The 18,162-nt window shown below is 41.4% G+C and overlaps 1 protein-coding gene across 1 annotated transcript; it reads left to right on the top strand.

Annotated features, from left to right (window-relative positions):
• The first annotated feature begins 16,563 nt into the window (after positions 1–16,563).
• Positions 16,564–17,815, top strand: LOC138895198 (stress response protein NST1-like). The gene is made up of 4 exons (XM_070179865.1): positions 16,564–16,852; positions 16,898–17,223; positions 17,301–17,630; positions 17,801–17,815. The coding sequence occupies exons 1-4, from the start codon at positions 16,564–16,566 to the stop codon at positions 17,813–17,815; spliced, it is 960 nt and encodes a 319-aa protein (XP_070035966.1).
• The last annotated feature ends 347 nt before the right edge of the window (positions 17,816–18,162 follow it).

The raw sequence follows: 18,162 nt of genomic DNA, 5'->3' as shown, positions 1-18,162 counted from the left end.
TCTTGACTAACTTGGTGGCCGATTTCAATCCAGGAATATTGCCTCTAGCAACCAAGGAGGCAATAATGCTGTCAGAATCAACATCGGGAGTTTGGACCTTATTTACGGATGGCGCTTCAAACATAAAAGGGTCCGGGCTTGGAATAGTCTTGATCACGCCTTCGGGGGAAACCTTGAGGCAAGCCATCAGAACAATTCCTTTAATTAACAATGAAGCATAGTATAAAGCTTCGATTGCAGGGCTCGAATTGGCCCGGGGGCTTGACTCCAAAATCATCGAAATTAAATATGATTCGCAGTTGGTGGTGAATCAGGTATACAAAATTTTTGACACCAAAGAAGAACGTATGCAGTTATACGTGGAAAACGTTCAAGATTTATTGGCATGATTCCGAGAGTGGCCAATTACTCATAACCTGAGGGAAGATAACGTGGAAGCAGATGCATTAGCAAATTTGGACTCATCGATAGAAGTACAGGGATCGGGATCAGGACTGAAGAAACGAAATAATCGATTATCTCGAGCATGCAAAGTTACCCGAAGACCCCAAAGCATCAAGAGTGTTACGTGCCAAAGTTGCATATTATAGCTTCAAGAAAGGCCAATTGTACAGAAAATACTTTCAAGGCCCGTTGGTCAGGTGCTTAGAAGCATCAGAAGCTAACTATGTCATGAGAGAAGTCCACGAAGAGATATGCGACAACAACTCAGGTGCAGATTCTTTGCTGTTGAAATTAGTTCGGGCGGGATATTACTGGCCTCGTATAGAACAAGATGCCAAAGACTTCGTACGAAAATGTGATAAGTGCCAATGCTATACACCACTAGTGCATCAATCGGCAGAATCCCTACATTCGGTTCTGTCCCTATGGCCATTCATGAAATGGGGGATGGACATCGTCGGACCACTACCACCGGCTCTCGGAAAGGTAAGGTTTCTTTTAATTTTGACTAACTATTTTTCTAAATGGGTGGAAGCAGGTCCTTATCAGAAGATCGGAGAATGCGAAGTGGTAGACTTCCTATGGGAAAACATAATTTGTAGGTTTGGTAAAATACCAAAAGAGATTGCATGCGACAATGGGCCGCAGTTTATCGACGCAAAAGTTACAAAATTCCTTTAAATTTTGAAGATAAAGAGGATTACCTCTTCACCTTATCATCCGAGCGCGAATGGTCAAGAAGAGTCAACAAATAAGTGGATTATACAAAATCTAAAGAAAAGGTTGGAAGTAGCAAAAGGCAACTGGCCCGAAGAATTACCTGGGGTTCTATGGGCCTATCGAACAACTGCCAAGTCAAGCGTGGGAGAAACCCATTTTTCCCTTGTGTACGGCACAGAAGCTTTGATACCGGTGGAAGTAGGGGAACCAACCTTAAGGTATTTCCAGGCGAATGAAGAATCGAACAATGAGGCAAAGCTAATCAACTTGGAGTTGCTCGAGGAACGCAGAGAATTGGCGCATGTCAGAATGGCGGCTCAAAAGCAGAGAATGGAGCGATATTATAATCGAAGAGCCAACCTTCGTTATTTCAAAGTAGGAGACTTGGTCTTGAGGAAGGTAATCCAAAACACCCGAGAACTCAACATGGATAAGTTAGGCCCAACATGGGAAGGCCCTTAATAGTTTTTAGCTATCACTGGGAATAGATCATACGAGTTAGAGAACCAGAACGGAAACAAGTTGCCTAACAACTGGAACGTGGCTCATCTCAAAAGATATTACTGCTGAAAAACAACAGTCAAACGGAAAGTATATGATGCACTCTTTTTCCCTTCGTTCAGTTTTTGTCCCAATTGAGTTTTTCTGGTAAGGTTTTTAATGAGGCAATGATAAGACTTTTCATAAGAAGGCAAACGAACAAGTTTCCACTCGGGGACGATTAGATAATCTTTGTTTCGATAGCAAATTCCTACCGGGAAGTTAAGTTTGCTACCGAATGGAGGTTACCCGACCATTCACGAGCACAAACCACTAGAGGACTGTTAGGTATTATTTCGCTCGATAGCATGGGTTCTTATGGGGAAACAAGATATGTTGCCGAGTGATGGATTACCTAACAATTTATTGGTGGGATCTTCGAAGATACAAGACTTCTAGTATTCCAATTCGCATTCTTCGCATCGAACACTGGGGGGGAATGATATGAGAATACGGTAACACTGCATGCCACATCAATCGGGGAACGAAAATCAGGACCGGGGACTGCGCAGCCAGCCCCGTAAAAATAAGTTGTACAAGATAGCCACAAGACATGGCAATTTCTTTTCTGCATAGCAAAATGCTTATGTACTTTTGAAAATAGAAGGAATTAAATGAAATGAAATCCTTTTGTTTTTATATTATTATTTTATTATTTTTTTTTGCCTAAGGGCTAATATATAAATAAAATCCCAAAAATGGGTCCAATGCTTACAAGCTGTCCAAACCAAAAACCAAAATAGAAGTTGCATGAAGCTACTAGCTATTAAAAAAGATAGAAAAGCTAAAATCTAATGAACTAACTATTACAACATTATAAGTTGAATGCTTCCTCCTCCTATTAGTGTATGTGAATCCAATTGTCATTGGCAAATACCAAGCAGCACCTATCAAGCTCTCACCAGGAGCCAGGGTATATTGTCCATAGTCTAAAATGAATTCCAAACATCTCCACCGCAGAGTTGAAGTCTGCATCATCCTCTAAGTGTCGCTACTATATGATCTTCATATGCAGTGGATTGATTTTGTTCAAGTATTAATCATGTGCTCACTCATCAAGATTAATGTGTAGAAGAGGAGCCTGGCTTTAGGCAGGCTTTGCAAGGCAAAAGCCAGGCTTGAGCTGGCTTTAGGCAGGCTTTACAAGGCAAAGGCCAGGCATGCACTGGCTTTAGGCAGGCTTTACAAGGCAAAAGCCAGGCATGAGCTGGTTTTAGGCAGGCTTTGCAGGCCAAAGGCCAGGCGTGAGCTGGCTTTAGGCAGGCTTTACAAGGCAAAGGCCAGGCGTGAGCTGGCTTTAGCCAGGCTTTACAAGGCAAAAGCCAGGCATGAGCTGGCTTTAGGCTGGCTTTACAAGGCAAAAGCCGGGAATGATCTGGCTTTAAGAAGACTTTGCAAGGCAAAGGCAAGCCTGTGCCTTTTTATGATCTTGTAGGCTCAGATCCTTCCCTACTAGAACCTTTAATGTAGACATAATTCAAACCATTGCTAAACCATCCTCAGATTGAGCTTGAAAGCATGCTAATACCACTGAAAAATGATTCAACAATCTCCAAAAATACCATATGATGGGTTCAGCATCTTCCTTAGCATTTGGACATATCAGTTTGTTCAGAGTCCAATCTTGTGAAGCCATCAGTCTGGGGTTCTTCTCTTTGCTATCCTAATCCTAAGGTTAGGTGATTGAGATTTGTCTAGATTGATCAACCTCCTCCCTACACTAGGCAGTTCAGAGAATGAATAAAACTCAGATGTACCTGCAAAAGAGAACACAATGTTAGCTATAAAATCCGCCACTGAGTTGCCTTCTCTGAACACATGTTGAAAGATCACATTGAAGTTGTCCTTCATCTTTATAATTTTCTTCACATCCTGTGCAATTACCCAAGGAGGATCCCATTCCCCTTCTATCGCCTTCTTCATCACCAATGAATCAGTCTTCAGTATGAGAGGGTGAAAATCATGCTCCATACAATATTCCAACCCTTGAAGAATAGCCTTAGCTTCAGCCACCACATTAGTTGTAACTCCCAGGTCTACTGCCCTAGCATACACCACATCACCTTCATCATCCCTCACACAAAAGCCTAGGGAGCTAGGTCCAGGATTGCCCTTTGAAGCTCCATCAGTATTACATTTGTACCAACCATGACAAGGAAGCTGCCATGTTACTCTTGTAGTAATCAATATAGGTTTATATCCTTCAAAGTATTGAATTATGTCTGGCCATAACAATGGAATATTAGGGATCCAATCATACCCCACCCTTCCCAGTTAATGCAATGTCCTATTTATCTCATGAATCACCCTATTTGTGGACGTTGAACCACCATGTTTACCTGCATTTCTTCTCTTCCACAGCTCCCAAGTGATGATAGCTGGTACTGCTTGAAATAGTGGCTTTAATTTCGGACAACACTGAGCATACCACCAATGCCTTATAATCTACTTCAATTGAATCAATTGCACAGAAATTCCAGCAGACCCCATGAACAAGTTCCATATCTTAGAGGCAGTAGGACTTGTGACAAATATATGCTCAATGGATTCCTCTTGGGGCTGCTGACAACACCAACACCTAGACATCACCATTTGCTCTTGCCTCCTCCACATGTCATCGGTGGCTATTTTCTGCCTCCACAATCTCCAGAAGAAGAAGGATATCTTGAATGGCAAACCTTTAATCCACATTAACTTGAATTCCTGATTAGGATCTGCCCTATGCCTTAGTATTTGCCAAGCACTGCTAACACTGGACTTGCCTGAAGGAGTTGGCATCCAGTATGGCTTATCCCAATATCCCTCACTGCCTTCATAGTGCACATTTAGCCTTATATGTTCTGCAATTTCCTCATTGAAAGTTTGATCTAGCAGCTGATCATCCCATGTTTCCCCTTGCCGCAGTTCTGCCACCTCCTGAAGACCTTCATTGATTGGAAAGTCTTCAAGCAATACATGATAAAGTGCACCCAATCCAGTCCAATTTTCATGCCAAATATTAGTTGTTCCACTCTTCAATTCCCATACGATCTCATGTTCTACTTCTTCCCTAGCATTTAGCATTTGTCTCCAAATATGAGACCCTCCCCTAAAATACACCACAGTTGGTGGATCCTTCTTGCAATACTTATTCCACATGAAATTAGACCACAAAGATTTTGTGGTCCTAAACCTCCACCATAGTTTAGCAAACAGTGCCCTTGAGACATCATTTAAGGACCTAAAACCTATCCCCCTTCCTCTTTAGGAAGGCAAAGATTTTTCCATGAAGCCCAGTGTCTGCTTCTCCCTTCTTCCTTTATGCTCCAAAAGAACCTAGCAAAAGTCTTATGTAGATGCCCCAGGATGCTGTTTGGTGGATCAAGGACTGATAACATGTGAACTGGCATACTTTGCAACACACTAGAGATGAGTGTTGCCTTTCCTCCAAATGACAGCAGTTTTCCTTTCCATGAATGCAATTTAGCCTTCACCTTCTTGATAAGCTCCTTATAATAGTCCTTTCTCCTTCTAGTGTAAAAAATAGGATACCCTAGATATGTGAAGGGGAATTTACCTCTTGCAAATCCTGTAATAGCTCCAACTGCCTGAAATAATCCATTAGCAACCTTTGAATACATGTAGTATGAACTCTTATCTTTGTTGATCATCTGACCCGATATCTTCTCATAGTTCCCCAATACTGCCATAATCTTGCTCAAAGAGGGAGGATGAGCAGATGCAAAGATTATCATATCATCAGCATATGCCAAGTGGTTTAAAGAATCATACCACTTAGGCATTCCAAATCCCACAAATGACTTGTCTTCAAAAACTTCTTCAAAGACCTGGAAAGTACCTCAGCTGACAGAATGAACAATGCTGGAGATAGGGGATCCTCTTGTTTCACACCCCTTGTCGACTTAAAGAACCCTGAGGACTGCCCATTCACCAATACTGAATACCAGTTATTTGACATCAAGTTCCACACCATGTTGATGAAGTGTTCAGAAAATCCCATCTTCCTTAGCACATGCAATAAGTACTTCCATGAGACCCTATCATAGGCCTTATCCATATCAAGCTTGATCACCACATTAGCTGGCTTTCCCCTTAACCTTATGTCAGTGATAATTTCTTGAGTCAATAAGATGTTCTCAAATATACTCCTACCCTTTACAAATCCGGATTGATTAGGAGCTATTAGAGATGGCAAAAAAATCTCCAATCTGTCATGTAACACCCTAGACAAAACCTTGTTAATGAAGTTGCTCAAACTGATAGGTCTTAAGTCAGAGAAGGTCTCGACTCTAGGTTTCTTGGGCAGCAACACTAGATTGGTGTGAGTGATGGATTTAGGCAATACAGCTCCTCCATAGAAGTGTGGCACCATGTTGTGTATATCAGCACCAATAACATCCCAGCATGTTTGATAAAACAAGCCAGTGAATCCATCAGGGCCACTAGCACTCTCCCAACTAAGCTCAAAAACTGCTGCCCTTACTTCTTCAATTGTTGGCAATCTGCTAAGTTCCAAATTCTGATCCATAGTGACCATTGAAGGTACATTATTGAGCAAGGGAAATTCAGAAGCATCAACTTCATTTGTGAACTGTTTTTGATAGAAGTCCACTGCAGTTGTAGCCAATTGCTCCTGGTCTTCAATCCATACCCCACTGCCACTTTTGATCCTCTTCAGTTGTAATTTCTTTCTTTTGCCATTGACATGGTTGTGAAAGAAACTTGTATTCATATCTCCTTCAGCAAACCAATTCATCCCAGCTTTTTGCTTCCAATACTGCTCCTCAATATTCAAGTATTTCTTCAATTCAGATTGAGCCTTTTGAAGCACAATCCTATTCTCAGTTGTAGGCTCTTCTTCAAACAACATCTCCTTTACCCTAACAATGTCCTCCAAAATAGCCAATTACTTGAAGATATCACCAAATATTTCCGTATTCCATTTTGAGAGTGCTGCCTTCACCCTCTTTATATTCTACTTGAACATCAGAAATGGATCCCCTATGAAATCAGCTTCCCAATTCTGCCTCACCACATCCATAAATGTAGCATGCTTTGTCCAAAAATTCAAGAATCTGAAAGGCTTGACAAACTTGGTTGTCTGCACCCCACATGTCATTAGCAATGGTGCATGATCTGATCCAGTTCTGATTAGATGCTCAACTTCAATAGTTGGCAACATGTTCCGAAATGGCAAATTCACAAAGATCCTATCCAATCTCTTGAATATACACTCAGCATTGGATCTCCCATTCCACCATGTGAATGGACTTCCTTTGTAGCCTTGCTCAAACAAACCACAAGAGTTTACACAAAATGCAAAATCCTCATATTCAGGAGGGTGTATTGGAAGTCCCCCTATTTTCTCATCTTCATGCAATAACACATTGAAATCTCCTCCTACCAACCATGGTAATTCCATATCACTTGCTAAATAATACAAGTGATCCCACAAATCCAACCTCTCCATTGCTGAACATTTTGCATAAACAAATGTCATCATCATGTGCTACCCCAGGTCATGGTGAAACACTCTCACAGTCACCTGTTGCTCAGTATCCTCCACTAATTCCCATTCCACCACTGCATCGAAGAACAACCATATTTGCCCATTAATATTTGTATAAGCAGTCTTCATATTCAACCTTCTTTTATATCTCTCAATGAGTCCCTTCTTTTGAAAAGGCTCCATCAATGCAACTACACAAAAATTATGCTCCCTATTCATATTGATCACCCTAGGAAAGGCTTGCTGTATATTCATAGACCTTATGTTCCATATTAATGTTTTGATCATCATCTAGATAGAGAAGCTGCCCTCCTGGGCATTATTCTTGAAGGTTGTGGTGGATCTTTATTGTGATTCTTCTTAGTTGTTTTACCTCCTTTAGCACTAGTTGTGGGTGATAAATCCCCTTCCCTAGCCACTTGTTTGAAGTTTTCGGCAGTTGATTCATCATCTCTTTCATCCTCCATTAGATTTTGTCTCAATAAGTCTTCATCAATTGGTGTCACATTGTGTGTAACTAAATCATGTAAATGTTGTAGAGGAGTCTTAGTTAGAACATTAAGATGTAGTTTCATGGTTTGATCAGTGCCAGATTCCATAGGCACTTCCTCTATTTCCCCGGATGCTCTTGGAACAATTGCCCGCTCATCAGCCTGTTCATACTCCTTGAATTATAGTTCATGGACATACACCGGAACACCATCTACATAGGCCAAAATCTCTCCAGTGGCTCTAAGGTTGGTGTTTATTGTAGCTGCTTCATCAGGTGAACCTGGTTTTAGGCCTGGCGTCGCCAGCCTATCGCCAGGTGAGCCTGGCTTTAGGCCCGGCGTCGCCAGCCTATCGCCAGGTGAGCCTGGCTTTAGTCCCGGCATCGCCAGCCTATCGCCAGGTGAGCCTGGCTTTAGGCCCGGCGTCGCCAGCCTATCTCCAGGTGAGCCTGGCTTTAGGCCTGGCATCGCCAGCCTATCGCCAGGTGAGCCTGACTTTAGGCCTGGCGTCACCAGCCTATCGCCCGGTGAGCCTCGTTTTAGGTATGGCGTCGCCAGCCTATCGCCAGGTGAGCTTGGATTGTTGTCCTTCTTCACCTTGTCTTCTATTGTCTTTGTTTTGCCCAGCTGATCATTCTTAACCTCAACTGCATCGCTCCATAAGACCTTTGTAGAGTTTACCTCATCAAGATCCTCCATCCGCTCAGAATCTTTAAAAGTTTGAGATGGAATCGCATGACAAGATTGGTTTGTGGTCACATTGAGTTATTTTAGCTCTTCTTTGCTAGTCCCAAACCTTCTATGAACCCAGTCGATTGTGGACTGAACCCCAGAAGGAGTAGGACCATCTTTAGAACTGAAGACTGGTTTTTCCCCCACCAAAACCAGTTGGTTGTTCTCGTATATATCACTTTGTTCCTCCTCTAATACTGCAAATTTATTCCTTGTTTGAACCTTGTTTGTCTGATCTTCTTCGACCTCCATCAGTGCAAAGTTATTGTGCACCTGCTGTACACTAGCATTCACTGGCATGATTGCATTGCCAGTTTTCCCTTGTACCTGGGTTTTGTTATTTTTGTTGGTTCCCCGATTATCCCGAACTTCCTTCCACTGTGCACCTACGTTCCCGACTACTTTTCCACTCGTGAGAATCATTAAATGGGTAATGTGATTTTTGGTTTTTCCTTGTTCATCAGCAGCAGAATTCTAGTTGTTCAATTCAGCAAGATCATTCCTTTTCTTGCTGCTTCGATTCTCAATAAGCTCGGGGTGCAAATGCCAATATTCAATTTCATCATGTCCTTGTAGTTTACACTCCTTACAATATTTTGGTAGCATGTCATACTGAATTCTCACCCATTCTGTTCGAACCCCACCAGAAGCTTCATCATCAATATCCAATCGCACCTTTTAGGTAGTTCGGCCAACAAATCGACAAGAACTTTTACTCTTGCGCAACTCGGCCTAGTTTATTTACAGTTGCCGCGTCAAGACACACTGGCCTTCCCACAGCTGTAGCCAAAGAAAACAGAGTTTCCTTTACAAAATAGGTAGGCAGCAGTCCAGGAAAAGAAATCTATGCCATCGCCATCAGAGTTTCTTCACCCGCCTTAAATTTTGTATCGTAGATAAGAGTACGCAATTGGTATTCGTACCCATATTTGGCTTTGATGTAGTACGTACTCTTCGATGTGAAATCGAGGAAATCTTGCCATAGAGTTAATCTAATTAACACATGGCGATCTCTAAGGAATCCGATATTAGACTCACCTTTGATACCACATTGAGTTGGAATTATTCAGCGAAGCTCGTGAATCTCCGTAGAACCATATGAAAGCTTGCCAACGACAGCATATTAGAGGCCTTCAATCACGTTCATTCTATCTACTTCTGCCTCTGTGAATTTAACCACTAGTTGGCCATTCAAATACACTGCTCGTCAGAGTGGAATGGGTTGAATTGAAGTTGCAGCAGTAGCCATCACTGGAGGATTTAAAGAATTTGGTTTCAAAATCTTCGAGTAATCTAGAGGAGTTGGGTTGGAGTTAGTTTTTGTATGTTGTTGTGCAACGCTGGAGGAGGGTAGACCAGCCGGAAAAGCCGGTTGGTCGCCGGCCATTGTGGACATTGAAGCCTAAAGCTCCAGCTTTGTCCGCGATGAACAGTGACGAAGTCACTGTTCACAGTACTGTTTAGCACTGTTCACTGCTACAGTGACGGCGGACACTTAGGTTTTTTTTTTTGTTTTTATCTTGTTTCTCGTCTGAACGATGAGTTAATTTTGTTAAACAAGTACTTCAAATGTTAGTTCCATAATGAACAGGAGACGTCCTCTTCAAGAGCACCGTAAACATAAGAAGGCCCTCTCTTATAAAAACCCTCACGTTAAAGGGTTGGTTCCGGAAGAATCAATGCCCGGAATCTATAATTCCATCGGGGAAAAATACACCCGAAGCCGAATAGGAAAAAGATGCAAAAAGTAAACTTACACAAATACTCATAGAAACCCACACAAAAAAAGGATAATACTCGGAACCAAAATGCCTCGAAGGAAAGGCATCTGATATTACACATAATAAAGCTCGAACAGAACAACATGCGCAGAATACTTTAGCAAGTACGAAAGTTATAGACTTTCATGAACAATCAAACGAATGTAAGACTCAAATGATACTTGAGCAAAAAATATGCTTTTATTTACAAGGACGCGTCAAAATGATAAAGATACAAAATATAAAAAAAAGAGAAAAAGCTAAACTGCAGCGTCTCTGGAATCAGGAGGAAAAGAAATATCCACATCCCCGGGAGTAGTAGATGGTTCCACCGATAGCTCAATATTTTCCCCAGCTGGGTCTTTGGAATCATCGCCTTCCGATCCTTCTTCAGTTTCCAAAAACTCGGAACTGGAATCAGAAGAACTTGGAGCGTCAGACTGCGCCGGGAGTCCATTTTTTACAACCAACTCAAGCTCTCGGGCCTTAGCAATTTCAGCATCAATGTCAATGATACCAGTCTTGGCCTCTTCCAAGGTTTTTCTCCTCATGCTATACATGGAATAATTTTTTCCAACAATGAGGGAAGAGACTCGGCACTTGAGTTCTTCTTTGAGTTGAGTAACTTCAGCGGAAAGGTTTTTTCGGGCGGACCCAACAGATTTGAGACTGACGTCGAGCTTACGGACAGTTGAACTAAAGAGCCTATTATGCTCCTGTACTTCTCTTCTAGCTGGGCATGTTTCACCACCACAGCAGCAAGCTCTTCACTTTTGGAGTTTAAGGCTGCCTCCAAATTAATCACTCTTTCAGCGGAGGCAGCCTCACGATCGGTTGTAGCAAGAACGGCATTCTGGATTTTTGCCCATTTAGCCTTGGCTTCATCAAATCTAACCCAGAGCGTCCCAATTTCTTGGCTAAGGGTTACCACTTCTTGTTCGCTTTGCTACAAACGAGCCTCTAAAACAACGGCCTCGGTAGCCTTGGTTTCCAGTTCTGAGAGGCGGAGAATAGTCTGGTCCTGTTTTGCCAAAAGTTGATCCCATTCAGAAGTAAGTTCTTCCTTCTCACGAATCAGCCTTTCAAGACCCTCAGAGTATATTTGTTCAAAAGTAGAATAAATAACAGAAGAAGAAAGGAACGTACCGCTGCGGCGTTATGCATAGCATTGTTCAACAAACACTCCCCCGAGAGTGTCTGAATCTTCTCCCAGTCTTTTTCTGAAGCCAAAGGCTTCAGATAGTTATCAAGCTCCACAGGCCTCGAAAGCAAGTTGCACCTGGTGGAGACCGAAAGGGTAACATTCCTCCTCCTTTGTGGATTTTCAGAAGGGGCAGCATAATTTTGCCCCAAATTCCCATGAACTGGGGACTGTGGAAGAGGGACACCTTATTCATGGTCAGGTGCGGCCGATAGAGATGATGTAGCAACTACTGTTAGAAGAGTAGCTGAAGATGAAAATAATGTAGCAGTTGCTGGTGGTGGTGAAGGTGGAGATGAAGCTGATGGAGTTGAAGAGTGAGAAGTAGTTGCATAAAATGCAGTGCTGGTTGCTTATTGCTCGACAACCAAAGACGGCACGGACCTGGTACTCAGCCCTGCAATACCGGTTACAGCAATTGGGGCTCGGAAGCGGGAGTTAGTCTATTCAACTAAATCAGATTCTCCCCAAAGTGCTGAGACATCTTCGATAGTTGGTGCAATTGTCTCAACAGGTCAAGCATCTTGTTGAGATGATGAAGATCGTATCCTTCTATGTAAAGAAGCTCCCTCATCACTAGCTTATTCATCATCATCGATCATCACAGTGTCTATGACCGGCTTGGAAGGAGGACCAGCCACCATCGACACCGGTGATGACTCGGGGGCATCAACCTTTGCCCTCTTATTATTTTCCCCAGCCACAGAGAAACGTCTTCTCTTTGGTTGCTTAATCTCTGGTCGGGGACTCCGTGAAGAAATGTTTGCGCCCGAAGCAGGCCCGGAGATGCCTGTTCGAGTAAGTGCCTCCTGAAGCAACTCCACCACATCAACAGGGTCAGCCAAAACATCCTCCTCGGGAACATCAATTGAGCCTGCAGGTAGACCTATTTTCATGAAAAGTCAGAAAGTTCAACCAAGTTCTTCATATACAAAAATGGAAACAAGGTAATTCAAAGTTACCATGATTTTTGACCTTTCATTCGTATTTAAGGGACAACTCTTTCCACAAACAAGTTTTGGGCATTGTGATGTTTAAGATCTTCTGAACCCACCGGTTCAAGCCTTCTATCACCGGTGGGATCCATCGAGTCACTGTAACAAACGAAGGTTGAAGAATCAATACGAGCATGAAAGAATATTTAGTAGGAAAAATTTTACTAAAGGGAACCTACGAGAGCGGTTCTAAGCGACCGGAAAGGATGAGGCCATTGTTGGAATAATGTCACTGGTGGCAATTGCAACGAACTGTTCCATCCACCCACGGTCAGTGTCGTCATCCATGCTAGACAGTAAAGCATGGTGGCCACGCTTGCAACGGTTTATCATTCCCCCGCGAAAGATTTTGGGGGAATAGAATTCATCATACGAGCTAGGGTTAGCTCCTCTCCAGTTTCTTGGCATAAACGTCGAAGGCAGGCGATCGTCCTCCATACTGAAGGACCTACCTATGCCAAGCACACCTGGTAGTGAAGGCAAAACTCCGCAATTATGGAATCAAGCTCTCTGCTCAAAGAAAACACACCCAAAGTAAAGGGATACGTGAAGAAATATGTAAATCCTTCCTTGGGAGGGGTCACTCTCTCCGATAAATCTAGAGCAATAATATCTAACTCAGAGTAGCGGCAGTCCTCCTTCATAGCAGGAATACTAGAAAGGCGAATGGAAGAAAGGTATCTACTAACAGCTCATGTACGAGGGTTAGCAGTAGGAAATTTCTCTTCAAAATCCTTCGAAGTACTAAGCCTTCTTGGGATGATGGAACCCATTGTTGGAGGAACGGAATCCTTGATTTTGTTCTTGCCCTTTGAAGAACTAGCACGTTTTGAATGAGGAGAGATGTTCGTCTAATCAACTGTCAAAAAACTTCAAAGGGAGTTATAGTAATTCCCGCCAAAAAGCTACTTTCTACCAACTTCCCGGTAACTCATGATTGTGTCACCAGAAAGCAGGGGGACTATCTGTATAAGGAAAAATACGACATGACACGCGGCCTCTTAAAGGAAGTACACATGGAACGGAATATGAGGATGGCCACCGAACATAGCTATTCCACTTGTCACCGGAAGGAATAATGATCATAAAAGGAGTATTAAATGCTTTGCGCCCGGTAACATTTAATACAAATTATTTTGCACCATTAAGGATGATGGCCCGTTACAAGGCCCTCATAATTGACATTAAAGAAGGGCATGATCCTAGGACCTCCTTTCCTAGACGTAGCTATAAATAGTGAGCTCTATTATAATTATAAGAAGAGAAATTTTCTGGCTAACTTACAGTACATTCTATACAGTATTTTAATATAAATTTATTTTCTCGCTTTTGATCCCATCATTGTTGTGCCCGGAAACCCTGTTTCTGGACTCATCAGCTCTGCCATTCTATCTACATTATAAGGCTAAGTATTTTATATTTCATCGGTTATTTCATTATCTTTTGGATCAAATTAATTCACTTGTCTAGAAACCACGAACAAATTCAAATTATTTATCCATCAATGTTCATTATAAATATTTAGTTGTAAACCATTATTTTATAAAGTTCGTCTATAATGAGTTTGCTCACATTGTCAATCTCAAGCCTGGATAAATGAGGAGAAGATTGCGACAGGTTGATAACAAATTAGAGCTTTACATTTCATAATGAATCCTCATAATAAATAGTTGATAAGATCGAAAATGATCACATCCATCAGAAGGGCTAGTAGCGCATATATAAAGAATAAAATGACAAAATATCGCTTGAGATGCTTTGATCGCGTGTTATTGATGGTGCTTATTACACTTTAATTGAGTTTGAGCTTTAATCGCTAGTGTTTTGCACTAATTGTGTGTTTTATGCGTTGTAGGAGTGATTTCGAGCTATGTAGATGTTATGAAATAAATTCGAGTGATTTGGAGCTTTAAAGTCTTAGTAAAAGCCCAAGTGCATAAGCCGGGATTGCGTTCGGGGGTCGAGAACCATGTCGGGATAGCTAAAAAGCAAGAAAAACTCGTACTCTGAGAAACGTTCACAGCCGTGGCACGTGGGGCGACGCGGCTGCACATTTTTTTGCTCCTGTCAAGAAAAAATGTGATATTATACTATGTGGAGCGGAAGGTGATATTTTTCTCCCCACAACCGCCTCGCCTGGCACGTCGCCCAATGCGGCACTCTTGTGCAATATTTTCTGAGTTATTATCCCAATTCGCACAGGAAAAGGTGTTTTCGTCTGGGCCCGACCCTACTTAGTATAAATAAATGTAAAAACATTTTTTATGGATTTTTGGCACATCTAAGACCTAAGGAGGCTAGAGAGAAGGTGGAGAAGCGAAAGACCAAGGAATTCATCATTCAATTCTCACTCAAGACAAGAGTTTGGATCGTTTTATGCATTTCTTTATATTTGTGATGAATTACTCCATATCTATGGAGTAGTTCTCTTTAGGGATTGATAGATTTGGTTGTTTTGATGATTTTTTGTGAATATTAACTCTATTTGTTATGTATTGAATCGTTTTGGGTGTTTTAATTGTTGCATCTATATTCACATGTTCATATAATCGAGAGAGGCATAACTTGTGATGTTTTTGCATTATCTTGTTGGTTGAATTCGTTGATTCTTCTTAGTAATCGAGAGAGGCTGGTTGAATTATTGTATAGACCTAGTTAGGAGGATAATCTAAACCAATCCACTACGAATTCTTGCATATCTCCACCGAACATAAATTGGTTCATATTGTGAGGTTGAGACTTAATCGAGAGAGGAGTTTCTACTAAACGTTTGAACTAATAATTGAGTGAATTCGAAAGACTCACTTGAATATTGGAAGTGAATTAACTAGAGTTAAATCCCAGACAGTTATCTTACACATATCCAATCAACCCCTATTTTCTCTCACTGATATCTTCTTTGCTTACTTTTGTTCAATTGTCATTAGTCAATTAGATCTAGAGTCTTAGTAAATTTTAGTTCTTAATCATATAAATATCAACCATTGATCATCTTGGATAGCAATCTAGCTACAAACTACGATAATACTGTTTAAATCAAATCCTTGTGGATACGATATTATACTATACTATCTTTGACTAGCGAGCATATTTAGGAGTGTGTTTTAAGCTCGTCAAATATTGGCGCCGTTGCCAGGGATTGGCGATCAATAGTGTTTGAAATAGTTTGTAGTGCTAATTCAGGAATTTTTTTCTTTTTATTTTATTTTGTTTTTCCTTTTTTACGGTTGGTGTTCTTTAACTGTGCGCATATTACAGGTTATATTGGTGCATGACCCGATCTTCTCGGAAGGAATTGCTACCATACGAGCCGAAAATTGAAAAACAACTGCGACAGTTGAGGAAGGAAAGAAAGATCATGGAGACGTCAGAAAAGGTTGGGCAATCCTCAACCAAAGATATGGCTGGAAATGGTAAAAATAATGTAGATTTGGATGCGAGAGAGGCAGCCCAACAAAGAGAAAAAGTTGCACGAGATGTTGAAGAAGCAGCTTTTAGAGATGCACAGCGTATTTATGAAGAAGAAAGGGGTCACAGACTTAATCAAAATCAACCTGTGGGTGCAGGCCAGTTCAGAAATATAGCTCCGGTGCTGGGAGACCACTTGGTGATTACTCTATACCGGTCTACAACCAGTGATTGTCAAGTATTCGGTGACCTCCAGTTACAGCAAATAATTTTGAATTGAAGCAAGGGTTGCTCCAAACTCTTCAAAACTGCAGTGTCTTCAGAGGAAAGATAAACGAAGATTCAAACCATCATCTAATGGACTTCGAGTAGATCATGAACACCTTTCAATATAATGGTATTTCACATGATGTTGTTTATCTAAGGGCATTGCCCTTCACGCTTAAAGATGATGTGAAGCAGTGGCTTCGAAGCTTGCCTCAAGGATCAATTAGAACATGGGAGGAGATGACCAGAAAATTTCTTAATAAATATTTCTTCTCAGCTAAAACGGGTAAGTTTAGAAGAGAGATCCATAACTTCTGCCAGAAGACAATGAAACTGTGTTTGAAGCTTGGGAAGGTTTAAGGAAATAGTCAGAAAGTGTCAACATAGCGGTATTGAACTCTGGATACAACTCCAAGATTTTTGGGATGGTTTGACACCGGCCTCACGCAGAACGTTGAGCAATGCAACTGGATGTCTTTTAATGAAGAAGACACCAATGGAGATAGTCACTATTCTCGATGAATTATCCAAAGATGCAAATCAGTGGCCCTCTGAAAGTGCTGAAAGAAGAAGGGTGAATGGTGTTCATCCGGTTGATTCTAACATATCTGTGCAGGTACAGTTTGATGCTATGGCGAAAGAGATAAGGAAGTTGACCTTAGCTTCAATACAGAGTGAGACTCATGCATCATGTGATATTTGTGGAAGAGGACACCCAACTCATGAGTGTCAGGCCTCAACTGAGGAAGTTAATGTTGTTGGAAATTACAACTTTAATGCAATGTGTCAGAGGCACCCCGATTTTTTATGAAGTTCGCCTGGAGGTACAGCAAATGCATGGAAACAAAATAACGCCAGACCTCAGGGACAAGGGGCGCATGTTTTCCAAAATCAGCAGAGGCAGCAATTTCAGCCCCAACAGCAAATTCAATCTGGGTTAGAAGATCTGATGAAGTCCTTCATTGTCAAGAAAGATGAGAGATTAGATGCTCATGGTGCATCTATCAAAGAACTTGGCACAGGGTTGCGAAATTTGGAGAAGCAAGTGGGACAAATTGCTACCATATTATTTGAGAGGATCCTAGGTACTTTGCCAGCTGATACTGAAAGGAACCTCAAAGAAACTATAAATGTTGTAACTCTGAGAAATGGGCAAGTAATGGAAGCGCCTACCCCAGGCCAAAAAGAGGTGGTACCTAAAAATGAAAGTGGAGAGCAGCTGAAAAATTGAAGTTGATAAGAAGAAGAAAAGCAAGAAGGGAGAAGAAGAAGAAGAAGAAGAAGAAGAAGAAGAAGAAGAAGAAGAAGAAGAAGAAGAAGAAGAAGAAGAAGGATACTTCGAGAAGGGATGAATCTAATGAAGAGAGCAATCACAAGCCTGCTTTACCTTTTCCCCAAAAGCTTTATAGAGAGAAGCTGGATAAACAATTTGAGAAGTTCCTAGATATGTTGAGACTCGTTAATGTAAATTTGCCATTTATAGAGGTTCTCTCACAAATGCCAACTTATGCAAAATTCTTGAAGAAAATCCTCATAAAGAAAAGGAAGATTGAGGATACATCGGTAGTCAAGCTCACAGAGCATTGCAGTGCAATCTTGCAAAATAAACTCTCACAAAAGTGTGGAGATCCAGGGAGTTTTACCATACCTTACTCTTTAGGCTCTATTAAATTTGATAAATCTTTATATGATTCTGGTGCCTCAATTAATCTAATTCCTTTGTCTATTTACAGAAAATTAGAGAGTGAGATTGGAGAGATAAGGTCGGTACCAATATTTTTGTAGCTGGCTGACCAAACAACTCTGATACCCGAGGGGATAGTGGAAGATGTTTTAGTACAGGTAGATAAGTTTGTATTTCTTGTGGACTTTATTGTAGTAAATATGGAGGAGTATAAGGAGGTCCCCCTCATCCTAGGAAGACCATTTTTAGCAACGGGTAGAGCTATACTGGATATACATGATAGAAAATGCATTCTTAGAGTGGCTGAGGAGAGGGTGACGTTTGAGATGAATGTAGCAACTGGAGTGAAAAAGGAGAAGTCAGCTGCAAGTGTTGAGTGGAAGGTGAACAATTCAAAAGAGAAGGCTCCAA

This window comes from Nicotiana tomentosiformis, chromosome 7, assembly GCF_000390325.3.
Source record: "Nicotiana tomentosiformis chromosome 7, ASM39032v3, whole genome shotgun sequence".
Taxonomy (NCBI): Eukaryota; Viridiplantae; Streptophyta; class Magnoliopsida; order Solanales; family Solanaceae; genus Nicotiana; species Nicotiana tomentosiformis.
This window is presented reverse-complemented; position numbering and strand designations above follow the sequence as displayed.

Excerpts from the sequence above, each read along its gene's own strand:
- LOC138895198 (XM_070179865.1), top strand. The coding sequence starts at position 16,564 with ATGGAGATAGTCACTATTCTCGATGAATTATCCAAAGATGCAAATCAG. Across the intron at positions 16,853-16,897 it reads TTACAACTTTAATGCAATGT|CAAATGCATGGAAACAAAAT; the intron begins GTCAGAGGCACC and ends CTGGAGGTACAG. Across the intron at positions 17,224-17,300 it reads TAACTCTGAGAAATGGGCAA|TTGATAAGAAGAAGAAAAGC; the intron begins GTAATGGAAGCG and ends GAAAAATTGAAG.